Raw genomic sequence first — 16,135 nt, 5'->3', positions numbered from 1 at the left:
ACAATCAATTTCAAGTTATAATCTAAGAAAACACTTATATAATAAGACAATTTGATCTTGCAAACATCAAAACTGAAAACTCACTACACATATGTGACGTTGACATACCTAATTTCACGCGGTGTTCACCGCCTTACTGCCACCATCTTTCCACCCTTGTTGTCGGGCCCTTGATTCCCACTTTTCACTTTCGCGTTTTTGTGCAATTAAAGCCGCTTCGGCCTTTTCACGTGCTTCTTCACAAGTTTCCATCCCCGAGTTACACTTGTCAGCTTCTTTCTGGTACTGTGATGTCAGCTTCTTGGCCTCCAAAAGTGCCATGTCAGCACGTTGTTGGCTTTCTAATGCTTCGGCTTCGCGTAGCTTTAGTTCTTCTGATAAAAGCTCTGCAAAGTTCTTCTCGGTTTCCCCGTTTACTTCAGGATCGTGTTTCGTGCAATCTGCTTGGGATATATTCAGCAGTTAGAAATAAAGCGACCAGGTTGCGTTGGGTCGGTCCGGGTCAAAACATGTTTGGGTTGAAACAGTCAATTCGGGCCAGCTTTATTTCAAACGGGTTTTGACCCTTTCTTTATTTGGCACACTTGAGACAAAAACTTGGTGTGAATTGACTCGTTCATGAGTACATGGGTCAAACTTACCACTTCCTACTGGTTCATATAAAACTAATACATTGTGTCTAATTTAGAGGTGGCAAATTCAACCAATTTACTGTCCAAGTGGGCCGAACAAATTAAAAGTCACCCAAAGTGTTGTTCAGATGTTTTCAACCTCTTAGACATTTTATTGTTATCATCGTATTTACCATGTTAGTTTTACAAATTCCACAAAAATCGTTACAAAATGTTTTCCGTTTTGATCAGAGATTCCTATAGTCCAAATATATAATTAAAACAAAACAACAATTTCATGTCACCGTGTCAGGGATACTAACCTGTTAGAGAACCGTTGCTCAACGCTGCAAGAAACATAAAACAAATTATCAGCATTACATGTCTAACTAACAAAACCAGATTGAAAAAACCAATCTGGGGGTGTTTGGGAACGCGTATTAAGGGGGTGTTTGGCCTAGCTTTTATTTTTTAGCTTATGCTTATATTTTAAAGTAGCTTGTAGCTTATTTTCTGTTATTTGATAAGCTCTTTTTAAATGTTTGGATTAGCTTATATATTCTACAAGTTGATTATGCATCTTAATAAGTTGTTAATCCCATCATTCTTTAATTTGTTTTAGTAATAAGTTGTTTTAATATTGTTAATTCATCACATTTGAAGGCAAATGAGTAATTTACCCCCTTAAACAAAGCTTCTTCAAATAAGTTAAAAAACATCTTCAAACAAGCTTCTTCAAATTAGCTTATATAAGCTTATAAGCATAAGCTAAAAAAGCTAAACCAAACACCAAGTTAAGCTTATTTTATAAAAAAAAGCTAAAAAAGCTATAAGCTTTGCTATAAAAGCTAGGCCAAACACCCCCTAAAACCGTTTATTTCACTCAATAGTTAGTTAAATCAGATACACATATTGGAAAACAATCCCAATTCCCAAACACTCCCAAATTGTGTCTTATGCTATCCCAAACAGCATTCAGATATTGTCAGTCAGTGATATAATAATTTAAAAGGTAAGTTAACATAAGTACATAACTTTATGTGTCAATCATCAAAATATTGCTATTTAGATAGATGCATGCAACCTTGTAAAAAAAGTAAAATTTCACATCACATTGAACTATTTAAAGTTAAAAAGTAAGTAACCTACTATTTGATATACAAAACAATTGAATAGGTAAGATCTACTGGCAAAAGGGTATTGAGATCCAAAATTTAATAGATCAAATAAATAATTAATAAAATAAAAATTGGGTAGTAGGTACCTTGAGGAATGGAGAGAAGGGGTTGAGAATCGCAGTCGCAGTTGCAGGCGGGGCAGGAGACGGCGGAGGAGGCGGCTAATCCTTCAAGGAGGTGCCAGTATAGAGGTGGGCCCACCAGATAACCCACCAGACAGACTCCCAGAAATGTAATTCCGATCTTCACGATGGCCGGATTACACGATCCACCCCTATTATTCAATGCCATCTGTCTCTTTATGTATGTTTCAAATACACACACACACTCTTTCGATCTCTGTGTATAGATAGATACAATTATATGAATACTATATGAGTGTGATGTTTGTTTGGTAAAGATGCAGTGGGAAAAGAGGAGAAAATGGATGCATGTGTGTTAGTTCTCTCTCCAATCCATCACCGACACAAGGATATATGTATATACACTTTTTTATGATAAAACATTTTCACTGCATATTTTGGATCTCAATTCACTCTCCTTTTGTTGTAAATTCTTAAAATAAAGTTTACTTGAATTTAATTAGTTTTAACTTTAAAGTCTTGTCTATTTTCGGTAAAAGTCTTAACTGGCAGTCTCGGCTTTTAACATATTTTATCCCAAAAGTCCTATATACTAACAGGTGCTTAATTTCATTAATTTTTTTTTGATAAGGTGACATGCTTACGTGAAAAATTACACCATGGCAGCCACCACCATCACCATCTCAAGCTAGCACCTTGTAACTAGTCAACCCCCAAACTTAATGCTTCAAACCTTCTAACCTACAACTTAAAGCCTTCTAACCCAACCCCCTCGACCCTTTGCTGTCGAACACCCCTAAACTCCGTCTCCATCGTTGCAGATGCTCATTGTCATGTAAATGTATTTGCTAGTCCTCACATGAACTGCTATAAGTCGTGCGTTGATTCTTACAAGATGGAATCGATTCTGATAATGTTTATAGATCATGAGTAAAAACCCGACCAATTTAGTTAAGATGAAAAGACTAAATTAATTTACTCTATAATGAGTTATCAACCGTCCTCTTATTTAAAAACTACACGATCGGTATATAATCAACCCGTTCATTCATCTTGTCTACCATCCATCTTTTGATTTTTGTTTAATTAGAGGTTCATGTGGATAAAAAAAAAAGAAAAGAAAATACATATGTGATACGAAAGTGCCGGCTATGAGCCAGGTCTATATAATCGACCGACACCTCGATAGGCCATATTTTTTTTGTATTCTTAACTTTAAACCCAATTACTCACGACCCAAATTTTTTTCCGTTTTCGATTACTTTTTTTTTCAGGATTACCAAATACGGCCTTTTATATGATAACAAATTAGAAGGTTAACGTCTTAGATAAATTTAATTTGTTCAATTTCTTTCTGGTTAAAATCTAAAATAAGCCGTAATCATACAAACGATCATTGTACAAACGAACGGAATGGAGTTGGACGTGCCGACGGATCTGATCAATGAATCTGAGATGGGATTCCGAGAAGCCGTCGGACTATCATCGTTCAACCGGAACGACACAAACCTACCTTCTATTTGCACCATTGAAGCTTCAATCGCCAGCTTAGACCGGAGATGCGAATATTGTTCAGGTAAGCTCCTGAGAGGGTTAGACTCACTCATTTGCATTTACTGTGGGGAATATCAGACCACCAATCCTGAGCCTATCTCCTTTAATTCAACTCATGGTTACACCTGGTTACTTCAAGCCTTGAACTTCAATGGATTGGTTCGCCTTTTCTCCTCTTTCACTTATTATTATACCTTACTTTCATTTCATTGCAAGTAGGGCCTAGCCGCAAGGCGAAAAAAGAAAAAGCACACTTAAATTAAAATATTTGAATATGTTATGTATTAGAAAAATAATACTATTCTTCCTATAAAATAAACATAAGCTATTATATAACATTTTATATCAACTTATTAGTACCAAAAAGATTCAAGTGAATTATTAAAACTTTAATAAAAAAATGTTCAAAACATGAAAACCAAAAGTTCAAAACTAATAAATAGTAAAGATTCAAATGATCATTGTTATTGATTCGCCATCAATACCAATAGAGGTGGCCATACCCACTTTGGTGCGGTGGTAAGGTGGTTTCGGTGTGAATTTGGTGGTCAAGGGTTCAATCCCAACAGTGTACAATACAATATTTAGCTGTTAAAAAATAAAAAAAATACCAATAGAGGTGTCGTCAACTTCAAGAAGCAAGGCTAGGAACTAGAAGCACATATATTGGGCAACGCCTAAAAAATGGGCCTAGGCGCACAAGAAGCGACGGCTTTTAATAACTATGCTTGTTAGTTTCTGTCAAGCAATATTGATTGTCTTATCCTTGTGTTGATTTGATGATCATTCTTGGTTCTGTGTAATTTCCATTATTTCCCTTAACAAACATGTGTATTTACTTATAGGAAGCAGTTGGTTCTTTGGCTGAAGGACGTGGAATAACCGGAGGTCCAAGTCCTGGAGAAGATGAATTCACGATATCTGATCTTCTAGATTTGAAAATTTCATGGCAGGCTGCCTCTAAAAAGCCCAAAAATAATATCAATATCAAAACCTCTGAACATAACAGCTCTCCAAATCTTGGTACACCCAATGTTGACTTCTTTATAGAGTCAAAGAGAGATGTGGTGGCTGATGTGTCCGAAGAGCAACCACATGCCGATCAAAATAAAACCTTGGAAGATCAAGAAAGTTTTACATCTGATTGGAATGCAGAATTTCAGTTTGCAGATACCAAAATGGAAAATGAGAATCTTGGTGTACCCGTTTTTGACTTTTTTACAGAGTCAAACAGAGATGTAGTGCCTGATGCACCCGAAGAACAACCCGTTTCCAGCCAAGCGGATCAAAATAAAACATATGAAGATCAAGAAATTTTTACATCTGATTGGAATGCTGAGTTTCAATCTGCAGATACCAAAATGGAAAAAGAGAGTCTTGAATCGGTTGGCCCATATGTAGGTGCTGATGCTGACCTGTCAGCCCACTTGGATTTCGTTTTTGGACAGAAAACTGACAAAAGACCGGTTGATGATTCAGTCCCGTTTCAAGATGAAGCGGTTGATGATTCAGTTCCGTTTCAATATGAAGCACACATGGATTTTGTTTTTGGACAGAAAACTGACAAAAGACCGGTTGATGATTTAGTCCCGTTTCAAGATGAAGCACACATGGATTTTGTTTTTGGACAGAAAACTGACAAAAGACCAGTTGATGATTCAGTCCCGTTTCTAGATGAAGCACACATGGATTTCGTTTTTGGACAGAAAACTGACAAAAGACTGGTTGATAATTCAGTCCCGTTTCAAGATGAAGCACAAATGGATTTTATTTTTGGACAGAAAACTGACAAAAGACCGTTTGATGACTCAGACCCATTTCAAGATGATCTTTTTGCTGACATGGATTCAGTTTTTCAAGCTAAGGACGGTTTATCTGATGATTTAAATAACATTAATTTGAAAAATACAGATGTAGACTGGTTTAGTGATGGTAATTGGCAAGCGAGTAGTGTTAACAACATGGATACCGTTAAGGATGATAATTTATTTCAAGATGATGACGGGTTTGATGAATGGAATGATTTCACAAGCTCAACTGGCAATCAAGATTCTTGGAAAGAAAATAGTAACGAGAAAGTTGGCGATTGTGAAAATATTGCAGAATTAAATTTGTTTCTGTCCACTGATGATTCACAGGAAGTAGATTTTGGCAAATTGTTGATGTCAGATATATTTTCGGGTGATAATAATCCGAGTGATACTCACGCAGCATATGATATTTTTTCAGAAATATCTACAACAAGCAGGTAAATCACAGTTTTTATTATCTTTTTAGAAGTATCTACAGTGTTGTTTTAAGTTTGAAAAAAAAGGGAAATTTTTTCAGTTTATGATAGGCTTGTAAACGAACCAAGTGAGCACAAACAGAGCATGTTCGTGCTCGTTCATTTAACTTTAACTGAACAAATAATCGAATACAAACAATTACACAAACTGTTTTTTTTTTTGGTTCGTATTCGTTTATGTTCGTTCATGAATGGTATATAAAGGAACGGTGCTCTGTTGTAAACGAACGAACATAGATGAAAGAACATAACTGAGCTAAAACTAGTTGAAAGTAATGTGATGAACAATGTATTTGGTCTATAAAGTTATTAAAACTATACTAAGTTATATATAAAAGAAATTTGTTTTTGGTTATTGATATTTCAAATCATATTATCATAAGCTCCATCAAATATTACATTATGGCACTTTCATTTCGCTTGCTTATTTTTGTTGATAAACAACAGAATTATACATTATTATCATTTTAACGTACTAAATGTCCAGGAACGCTGAAGGGCCAAAGAATGATGAAATTACCCCTGATGCAACAAGACCCGAAAATGATGTACAGATGTTGATGTCACAGATGCATGACCTGTCATTCATGCTTAATAACGAGCTTTCAATTCCCTCGAAACCGGATGATCTTGATCCATTTCTTATCTAAGGATCAAAGTTAGATTCATGTGTACATTGTGTATAAAGCATTATTGTATTAATCAAGAATCAGGGAAAGATTTTAGGTACCGATTGAAGATGTCCGAGTCGCCGTCTGCTTTACTCACAGTGTGCTTGAGCAGGAGCCTTATTATCTGAGAAAAAGAGTCCTTTAGCAACAATATCATAAAGCATTATTGTATGAAGAATGCATCATCAGGGAAAGATGTACCTATGAAGCATCAACTCCAGTTGACCGTCAACAATGCTCGATCCACCAACGGAGCTATCTACCAATATTAATATTAATCAAGAATCACGAGCATCATCATGGTATAAAGATGTGTACAAGAGCTTGAAAATAAAGAACGACTGATGTAAAATATATGAATTGCTGTTAAAGCAACGTTCCACAAACCTCTCGTCTCTGTGGCTTCTTTCCACAAAGCTTCTCGTGAACCAAACCAAACTATTTAACACCCTCATGCATATTACTCTGTATCTGGATTTTTTCATCACACCCACCAACTGTTCGACTAAATGCCTCAGTGAAACTTCACAAAAAAAAAATCCCTTTTTATTCCAATTAATTGGTGGTTAATACTTGTTGCACGCCAGGTGTTCGACGAAATTATGACTTACGTTCGGATAAGTTAAAGGTTGTTTACTTGCATTTGGGTGCTTAAGGGGGGTATTTTGAGTTGGAGTTCTACTCATTTTGCTTTATTTTGGAGTTATACTTTCCTCATCTTATGCCTTAGCGGTTGTTGTGGGGTGCTAGATGGGGGGTGAGCAACCCGTAGTTGCCCCCTCCTTCGAGTGTGAGCAGTGGCGGACCCAGAATTTTTTGCCAATGGGGTCCCAATTTTTCCGGTTTACAAAATTTTTGGGTCGGTCGTTATTCGGGTCGGGTCGAGACGAGGAACATAATAAAACACGAAAATATGGTGTCATTGGAAACGAGTAAGTAGAAAGAATATAGATTAGAAACTAGATAGAACATACACTTTTAATTCATTTTTATTCATACCCGAAAAACATAAGCGTAAGCTATATATATATGGTCTTACATGAATAACCAAGACATGAAAAACTAACTCTTACACAAATAAATGATTAATTATAATATACATACACAAGATAAATAATTTAAGTATATGTAAAACTCATGTTGTCATTATATATGTTGCATGGTGATAATGGTTATATGGGATAAACTAAAGTGATAATGGTTATATGGGATAAACTAAAGAAAAAACACAAATACCCTAACTAAATAACTAATATTGACTAGAATATTAAAAAAACAACAAAAACTGGGTATGGTGAGGCTTGAACCTGCAACCTCTCAAAGAAAAAACAAGGGACTTTCCACTAGACTAGTTAAGCCTTAATAGTATGGGTTCCAAGTATTAATTTTTATGGGGTCCTTACAAAATTTAATATATCGTATCTAAGTAATTTTTAAAAAACATTGGTGTCCCGGGACCCCGATGGGAACTATGTGGGTCCGCCCCTGAGTGTGAGGGGTTTGGTCTTTGATTCTTGCTCTAACTCATCTCGAGTCGGGGTCTTTAGGGGTCCGGTGTCTTTTGTGATTTTTTTGTTTTCTGTTCTCGTGTGTACATGGTTACCATAAAAAGAATTCGAAACGTAAATACGGGAGGGCTTGGTCCTAGCTCCACTTACGGTTTAAGGCCATGCCCCTTTAAGCATTTCCACGAGTGTAAGGATGGTAGACCTGGGTCCTCGGGGTTTTTCCGCCTACTTGAGCACATGCAAAGTATCCATTTCAAAACTGATACTCGGAAGAACCTTTTAAAAGATGCTATCTCCAAGGATTTGGACCTTTTTATAGATGTTGGGGATGCCCTTCGGGCGGGGGATAAATGGTTATGTGGGAGGTGCATGACGTTGCATGCCCTAAGCAGGGGGTGCAAGCATGCTGATGGTGTCTATTCTTTTTCTGTGGATTCTGGAGATGCTGGAGAATTCATCGTTGGGATCCAGAAACCTAATCGTGTGTCTGTGGATAGGGACCCAGGTCCATCTATAGGAGTGGTTGGGGATGTATCCCTTTTGGAACGGGTTTTCTCCCTTCCCATTCAAACGGTTAAGAGCATCCCCCCAAGTTGTTGTTTGGCGTTTGCTCAGACTTTGGCATGCGCTTTACGCAAGGTAGTGGATTCACCAGGCTCGATTGAGAATTGGGTCAAATTACTATTGTTGTCGCGTTGTACTTTAAGGGTGGTGAAACCTTCCACTAGGCAGGAACGCAGGTCAGGGAATCGAAAGTCTTTGCAATGTAGTAGCATTCAGCAAACACTTGCGGTGTGGAAAGATGGATCTGGTTTTGCTGACTTGGTTCTTTCTCTCTTTGATAACGTGGGGGGGGGGGGGAAGCACTTTTTCTAAAAGAGAGGTGGGAGGGGAGGAGGGTTCTGAAAACAGTCTCAATATTAAACAATGTCTCAGGAAAGTCAGGGATGGTCATTTCACAGCTGCAGTCAAGGTATTATGCTCAAGTGGGGTTGCCCCTCTCGGAGATTCAACCATGAAAGCCCTAATTGATAAACACCCAGTGGTGCCGCCTCCGTCCTTGCCTTCTAGCTCTGTCGCCCTACCTACTCTCTCTGTGGATGGGGACTGTGTGCTTAGATGTATCCGATCATTTCCTAAAGGGACCTCATGCGGGAGAGACGGGATGCGGGCGCAACACTTGTTGGACACTCTTAGTGGTGAGGGATCAGTGACTTCCATGAGTCTGCTCTCAGCCATCACTGAAGTCGTCAACTTATGGCTACAAGGTCTGTGCCCCAAGGTGCTCGCTGAGTTTATTGCTTCGGCCCCCCTTACCCCTTTATTAACCCGGATAATGGAATTCGGCCCATTGCTGTGGGGGCTATCTGGCGTAAGTTGGTTTCTAAAGTGGCTATGAAGATGGTTGGGAAGGAAATGACTCAGTATTTAGGGGACTTTCAGTTTGGGGTGGGGACCCCTAATGGGGCAGAGGCGGTGCTTCACAGCGCGAACCGGTTTCTTAACTCCTTTCACGCGGACGGTTCTTTAGCTATGCTTACCGTGGACTTCTCCAACGCCTTCAATATGGTCGACCGCACAGCCCTTCTCCGGGAGGTTCATCATCATTGCCCATCTATCTATCTATGGGTCCAGTTCCTTTATGCCCAGCCGGCTAGGTTGTACGTTGGTGATGACTGTATAGGGGCTACTACTGGGGTTCAGCAGGGAGACCCCCTTGGGCCCCTTCTCTTTGCCTTAGCATTACACCCTCTTGTTCTCCGGGTACAAAATGACTGTAACCTCCCATTTCATGCTTGGTACTTGGATGATGGGACTATTATTGGTGGTGCCAACGAAGTCGCTAAAGCCCTAGACATTATCAGCTCGGAAGGGCCATCATTGGGGCTGCAACTTAATATTAAGAAAACCGAGGTTTTTTGGCCAGCGTGTAATGGGGTGAAAGTCAAAGATGGACTCTTCCCTAGTGGGATTAGTAGACCAGAGAGGGGTAAAACTCCTTGGAGGGGCTGTTAGTCGAGATCCCTACTTTATTAAGGAGTTGGCGAGGCGGAGAGCATCTCTTGCGGTTGATCTTATGAAACTCTTACCTTGCCTTAGGGATCCCCGGAGCGAACTCCTCCTGCTTAGGTCTTGCATGGGGGTTGCTTAGTTGCTTTTTGGGTTACGAACACGCCACCCCCATATGATGGATGATGCGGTATCCTGTTTTGATAAGGGGCTTCGAGAAGCCATAGAAGACATAGTTGTATGTGGAGGCCTGTTCTTTGGTGATCTTCAGTGGCGACTTGCATCTTTACCGTTGCGCTTAGGGGGTTTAGGCCTTCTTTCGGCTCATGATGTTGGGGTTTACGCTTTTGTAGCGTCGAGGGCTCAGTCTTGGAAGCTACAGAATCACATCTTAAGGAATAGCGGAGTTGTCGACCTGGACTCAGACCACGTGCAGGCCCTGGAACGCCTAAATGGCACTCTCTCAGACTTTGACATTGGCGGTTTCTCTAATATGGACACCGCCCACCAAAGCCTCAAAAAACTTTGGCGAATGCCTTTTTTGGCAAAATCACTCAGAGACTGGGAGAAGTTTTTGGATTGTCCCCCGATAGAAGGCGGTTATTGAATGCTTATAAGGTCCTCATGCCCAAGATTTTCTGATCGTTATCCCGATTGATGGCTTGGGCCAAAGCATGTCTGCGGTCGAGTATAGGGCCATTCTTAAGTACCGTTTGATGGTCCCAATGTACCCAGAAGACGAAACATGTCCGATCTGCCATAAGGCTTGCCTGGATAAATTCGGAGAGCATGCGATTCATTGCAAGGAGATGCATGGGTTCAAATACCGACATGATTGGTGCGGGACGTTCTTTGGGACATCTGAAAGCGAGCTGGGATAACAGCTAAAAAGGAAGCCCCCGTAAACTTCCTTACAGACCCCACGGAAGGGAGATCCACTCTACGACCGGCAGATTTGCTCGTCTTTGGTTGGGCCGGAGGAAAACACGCTTCTGTTGACCTCACAGGGGTATCTCCCTTAGCTGGTTTGAGAGATAATGGGTTTGTAGCTGGGCAAGCAATGAAAAGGGCTGAAACGAAGAAGGTGGAGAAACATGCTAAAGCCTGCGAAGAGAACCAACATGTTTTTGTCCCTTTGGCTTTTGATACCTTTGGCTCCTTGGCACAGGAAGCTATCCGTTTCCTAACCAGGGTCCAACGGGTTGTGCATAAAAATGTGTCGACTCCAAAGGGCCAGGGGTATGTCTTTAGTAGGTTAGGGTTTGCAATTCAGAAAGGGGTGGCGGCGTAGCTTGTTGCCCGCCTACCTGCTATGTTGATGTAATATCTATGTTTCTATATAATGAAAGAAGTAATTTGGAAAAAAAAATAAAAAATTATGTATACGTTTGAGATGTATTACAGAGATAAAAAATTATGATCATTGAAATCCGGTGATTTATTTTGCCTTATTGGTGAGTTGCCATTTTTATCATGACTCTTGTTTGTTTTTGGTCCATTTGGGTTTAGTTTCAAGAGGTTTTGATGGTCTGATTCTTAACCAGGTTTCATGGTTAGGCAAATCTCACTTGCAAGTCTTTTAGTTTTACACCATGTCAAATTATTTCATCATCATCATCATCGCACTCAGTATTCATCATCATTTCAAATTATTTATGTAACAGAATTTTCTATTTATTTCGATTTTTCTGATATTTGTTGCCATAGTAGTAAAAAATGTTTTGGCTTAGTCTTAACCCATGTCAAAAGTTACATGTTTCGAAGACGGGATGCTCATATTTGGAAACTAAATTGGGGTAATGGTTTGATTTTGTTTGTTTTTAGATTACATACATTAAAAACTGTTATGTGAGTCTAAAAACCGTTAAAACCTGATCCTGTACACCCCTAGTTTGCGTTTATTTGAAAGTAGAAAGGATACTCAAAGTTACCCTTTTCGATGTGCCTACTTGTTTCTCGCTCACATAAACATATGATTATAAACAAAGTTGCTAGAAAAACATATCTGATATGATATCAAAATTCTAAGAACGAAAATGAGTATGGAACTACTCAAACTAGAGGTTTTTTGCCTATCGATATAAACACAACACGAAAGTTAAAAACCCAAACTTCTATATTTGAGTTTGTTTTGCCGGACTTAGTTTCAGTAAACAACCCCCAAAACCCGACCTACTCGCTTACAAACGACAGCTCCCTCTCGCCTAATACACTATATCATAAACAATAAAAGCAAAAACCAACACATTATGAGTATAAAGACTAAAGAGCAATCCAAGATGAAAGAAGATAATATCATCTACATATGGCAACTTTCTATAACACAACAAATCTACAAAGTAACACACTCCGTTGTCTCATATGGGGTTCTATTCGCATTTGATGAGCATTTGCAGAGCCAGACTTCCAGTGCCTTCATCCTACAAAACAAAATTGATTCCCGATCAAACACCTTATACTAAAAAATTTCCGTTTCAACCCGAGCTTTTAATCAGATCCTTTTAATGCAGACCTGACCGTTTTGCTAGACTTATATTTTGTCAAGCCTCCTTAATCATGCAAACACTTTTCTACTTTTGTTTAAATAATGTAATAAACATAAAAGATGTTTAAAGTTTAAAAAAACATCACAAATAGATCATTATGGCATCAAGTCACATTAATCAAATCTCAAAACCGATCATATCCGAACACTAATTAAAAGATTGTGTACTTACACAGATTTCGTCAAGGTAAGCAAGATCTTTCAGTTTGGTAGGGTAGCATGCCCTTAACACCTCGCGGCAACTGTGTTATTACCACACGAATGTAAAAATCAAAATAATTTAATATCAGGAATAATAAATAACGTAAGGAATCGAATTTACTTATTGATTTCAGAGAGTCGCAAGTAGCAGATTAATATGTTCCTCAACAATGAAGTAGGAGGTTTTGCTGTGAACTCATCAACCAGTTTTGACAGACCCTTCAATACAACAACAAACCTGTCTAGAAACGACCCGATGTAAACCTTTCCTTCTTCTTGCATTAAGAGTTTACCAATCACAAACGCTGCCACCTGGATATCATCAATATTAATTCGAAATTACTTTTCTAGGGGCGGAACCAATGGGGGTCATGGGGTTTGCTAACCTTGGTCACATGAATTTGTCGGATACATCATACATCGAATTTTTAATAACATCCGAGGTGTTTAAAAAATATGAGTTTGATCCCTTAGTTGTTGTTCTGCCGCTTAAAGTATTATTGTCTTATGTATATATAGAGTTTAATTATTTTAAACAAGACTGCGGTTATAGTTAAATGATAACTTACTTTCATATATTAGTTGTTTTACAATGAAAGCACAATTTGTTCTTTCTATATACGTAACACACGTCGATTTTTTCTTATAAAGTAATGACGTAACATAGCATGACGTACTATTATACAACACAAGTCTATTTATGCGACGGATTACATTTATATGTAATGAACCACCATTAAATGAACTCATGTACCGATTTTGCTGACTCATCACCCACATCCATGCATCGAAGGCACAAAGGAACAGTTTCGATATTCAAAAGATAATGAACAATCTTAGTATTTGGCTCATCGTCCTATATAAGATTAAGAGAAAAAAATGGTAAATAATAGGGTAAACTGAAGAAAAAGAAAACATAAATTTATTATCTTTAATTAAAAGTTAAATAATTATCAGCAATTTCAGATACCTTCAAAAGCTCCTTAATAACAATTAAGCCAGCGAGTCGCAAGTTATCAAACTGCAAGAGTTCTTTCTCGCTAGTTATCAGAAAGGGGTAGAAGTATTGAAGTATTTCGGCTGCAATATAAATACAAACGTTAACGTAGGATTTTGATAATCAATTGTTAAACTTTTTGTTATCTCAGATGTATTGTAGAACTGTTTGGCACGCTATGCTGCACAGTACAACCTTATAATACGACATGCCTCATGTAACGAATGTAAGATATACAAAGCGATAAAACGTATAAGAGGTACACATCAAGATTATTTTGTTGGACAAAGAAGAGACGAGTTTTCCAATGGATTTGATTAATTTTTATAGCTTCGCATGAATATTTTTCGTCGTCTGATCACAGGTATTGTTAGTATAAATGCGAGACAAAAAAAATGTGTACGTTACAGTAGATACGCGGTTAATTTATTATAGAAATAAGAGATACCGTCAATAAGCCCCATTCTTGCTTCTGGATGAGATGCTATACACTGCAAGATCATCAAAGTACATACATAATTAATCTGAGACATATATACTAATTAAGTTTAATTAGATTAGAATTTAATAAGACGAAACCAAATATGTCTAGTAATATGGAATTATGGATTGATCTCCACAGTCACGTACATATAAACATGATCAAAGAAAACATTTTGGTTAGCAATCACAGAAAATAATTCAGTTAACCGACCTGGATCAAGATAAGTGCATTGCAAACTTTAATTGATTCTAGAAAAGTAATCCGTGGAGGCGAAAGCAGCTTGTGTCCCTCAGATATTTCCTGTTAATCCAATTTTTTAAAAATCAGTGTTTATTTTTTATAAACTCTTAAAACAATTCCATAAAAATTCCTAATATTTATACATACCAGCAACAGTGAAAAAGGTGTGCCTGGTGTATTCCAAAGTAGCAACCCTAGCTCAGGTCCTATTTCCTATTAATAAGAAAAAAAATATTATTAGTTCAATTTAATTATAATTTACATAATAATTAATTCATTTATTTTTACAAATTTTACACCTTTTAATTCAGTTTTAATTTCTTGATTTTATGAAATCAATTTCTTCTTCTTCTTCTTCTTTTCTTTCTTCAAATAATAATAATAATAATAATGATAATAATAATAATAATAAAAATAATAATAATAAAAGATTTAAAATTCAAAGATTATACTAATCAACCGATCAAGTTCATGATTTACGTCTTGGTTACAACAGATTCGATCTCTAATTATAAACGAAGTTTTTTTTTTCAAGAATTCCTTTACCATTAAATTAAAAAACAATTACAATAAAGTGGCAGACAAAATGAAGATCTGATCGATCAAAATCAGCATAAGGGGCTGTTTGGGATTCCTTATTTTTGCTCCTTATAGCTTATAACTTATGTGTTATAAGTTATAAGGTGTTTGGGAAAGTTGGGTTTTGTGAGTGTATAAGGTATAAGTTACAACATTGTAACTTATACCTTATGCCTTAAATAAGGTATAAGGAGGTAAAATAAGGAATCCCAAACACCCCCTAAGTGATCGATCGAGTATATAATCGATTATTTATCTATATATATATATACACCTGGTTATTGAGATAGACGTTTTTGAGTTTCATAATCCCTAGAGTTCTGGTGGGAGGGTTATTAAGCAACATGATGAACTGTTGAATTTCGGAGAACCACCGTGCTGCGATGGATGCGTCGATGATGTTCTGAGGATGATCATCAGTGGTGGAATCCACGTACAAGGGTTCAACCAAATTGATGTCCATTGTCTAATTAAATTGATGATCGGTGGATATATATGAAAACCTAAATTCAACTCTCTCTCTCTCTCTCTCTCTCTCTCTCTCGAATAATCTAATCTATGTGCGAAAGGGGGATTTGAGATGAGAGTGGGAGTGTTCATGGCTGATGACGTACAGAAGAGATGATGATCATAGTACTATGTTCACCGACAAAAGTCAACCTAAGTCCATGTGTCGTTCATGCATGGTCTCTAGCTTTCGTCTTCTTAATTCTCAAGGTCAATTTATGTTTCTATGGGATTAGAAAGTACCTTAACCCCTGTCTGATAATAATAATAATAATAATAATAATAATAATAATAATAATAATAATAATAATAATAATAATAATAATAATAAAAATCTTAGGTAATAACTTCTATTTTTTTTTTTGTTAGAGAAACTCGATAACGAATATTTTACCCATGATGAGGCGGGTTCTAAAACCAATAATAATAATAATAATAATAATAATAATAATAATAATAAAAATCTTAGGTAATAACTTCTATTTTTTTTTTGTTAGAGAAACTCGATAACGAATATTTTACCCATGATGAGGCGGGTTCTAAAACCATCATTTATTGAAAGATATCAATAAACCACTTCATTGATGGTGAAAAACATTCAAAATAAATACAAGCAATTAATAATTTTTTAAGTATTACAACAATTTGTTTCGATAGTAAGGTACAGCTAATGTTTATAA

The 16,135-nt window shown here is 37.2% G+C and overlaps 4 protein-coding genes across 4 annotated transcripts; 2 read left to right on the top strand and 2 right to left on the bottom strand.

Moving 5' to 3' along the window:
- Positions 1–28: 28 nt before the first annotated feature.
- LOC143571607 (uncharacterized) lies at positions 29–2,179 on the bottom strand. Its single transcript, XM_077056988.1, has 3 exons — positions 1,876–2,179; positions 935–958; positions 29–440 (listed from the first exon to the last, which is right to left on the bottom strand). The coding sequence occupies exons 1-3, from the start codon at positions 2,078–2,080 to the stop codon at positions 115–117; spliced, it is 555 nt and encodes a 184-aa protein (XP_076913103.1). The 5' UTR covers positions 2,081–2,179; the 3' UTR covers positions 29–114.
- A 1,089-nt stretch (positions 2,180–3,268) lies between these two features.
- LOC143571627 (uncharacterized) lies at positions 3,269–5,013 on the top strand. The gene is made up of 3 exons (XM_077057005.1): positions 3,269–3,585; positions 4,272–4,942; positions 4,983–5,013. The coding sequence occupies exons 1-3, from the start codon at positions 3,286–3,288 to the stop codon at positions 5,011–5,013; spliced, it is 1,002 nt and encodes a 333-aa protein (XP_076913120.1). The 5' UTR covers positions 3,269–3,285.
- Positions 4,975–6,367, top strand: LOC143571606 (uncharacterized). Its single transcript, XM_077056987.1, has 2 exons — positions 4,975–5,674; positions 6,201–6,367. The coding sequence occupies exons 1-2, from the start codon at positions 5,037–5,039 to the stop codon at positions 6,361–6,363; spliced, it is 801 nt and encodes a 266-aa protein (XP_076913102.1). The 5' UTR covers positions 4,975–5,036; the 3' UTR covers positions 6,364–6,367.
- Positions 6,368–12,765: 6,398 nt separating this feature from the next.
- LOC143571626 (uncharacterized) lies at positions 12,766–15,411 on the bottom strand. The gene is made up of 7 exons (XM_077057004.1): positions 15,223–15,411; positions 14,517–14,582; positions 14,340–14,429; positions 14,094–14,136; positions 13,619–13,728; positions 13,403–13,504; positions 12,766–12,960 (listed from the first exon to the last, which is right to left on the bottom strand). The coding sequence occupies exons 1-7, from the start codon at positions 15,409–15,411 to the stop codon at positions 12,766–12,768; spliced, it is 795 nt and encodes a 264-aa protein (XP_076913119.1).
- Between the last annotated feature and the right edge of the window lie 724 nt (positions 15,412–16,135).

This window comes from Bidens hawaiensis, unplaced genomic scaffold (genome assembly GCF_021521415.1).
Source record: "Bidens hawaiensis isolate Kalapana, Puna unplaced genomic scaffold, B.hawaiensis_p1.1 tig00025445_1, whole genome shotgun sequence".
Taxonomy (NCBI): Eukaryota; Viridiplantae; Streptophyta; class Magnoliopsida; order Asterales; family Asteraceae; genus Bidens; species Bidens hawaiensis.
The sequence above is the reverse complement of the archived record's forward strand: the minus strand, read 5'-3'. Positions and strand labels throughout refer to the sequence as shown.

Coding starts and splice junctions, on each gene's coding strand:
- LOC143571607 (XM_077056988.1), bottom strand. CDS start 2,080: ATGGCATTGAATAATAGGGGTGGATCGTGTAATCCGGCCATCGTGAAG. Junction 959..1,875: donor CCTTCTCTCCATTCCTCAAG/GTACCTACTACC, acceptor TGTTTCTTGCAG/CGTTGAGCAACGGTTCTCTA. Junction 441..934: donor GAGCAACGGTTCTCTAACAG/GTTAGTATCCCT, acceptor TATCCCAAGCAG/ATTGCACGAAACACGATCCT.
- LOC143571627 (XM_077057005.1), top strand. CDS start 3,286: ATGGAGTTGGACGTGCCGACGGATCTGATCAATGAATCTGAGATGGGA. Junction 3,586..4,271: donor CCTTGAACTTCAATGGATTG/GTTCGCCTTTTC, acceptor ATTTACTTATAG/GAAGCAGTTGGTTCTTTGGC. Junction 4,943..4,982: donor GCGGTTGATGATTCAGTTCC/GTTTCAATATGA, acceptor GTTTTTGGACAG/AAAACTGACAAAAGACCGGT.
- LOC143571606 (XM_077056987.1), top strand. CDS start 5,037: ATGGATTTTGTTTTTGGACAGAAAACTGACAAAAGACCAGTTGATGAT. Junction 5,675..6,200: donor GAAATATCTACAACAAGCAG/GTAAATCACAGT, acceptor CTAAATGTCCAG/GAACGCTGAAGGGCCAAAGA.
- LOC143571626 (XM_077057004.1), bottom strand. CDS start 15,411: ATGGACATCAATTTGGTTGAACCCTTGTACGTGGATTCCACCACTGAT. Junction 14,583..15,222: donor ACGTCTATCTCAATAACCAG/GTGTATATATAT, acceptor TCTTATTAATAG/GAAATAGGACCTGAGCTAGG. Junction 14,137..14,339: donor ATGCACTTATCTTGATCCAG/GTCGGTTAACTG, acceptor ATGATCTTGCAG/TGTATAGCATCTCATCCAGA.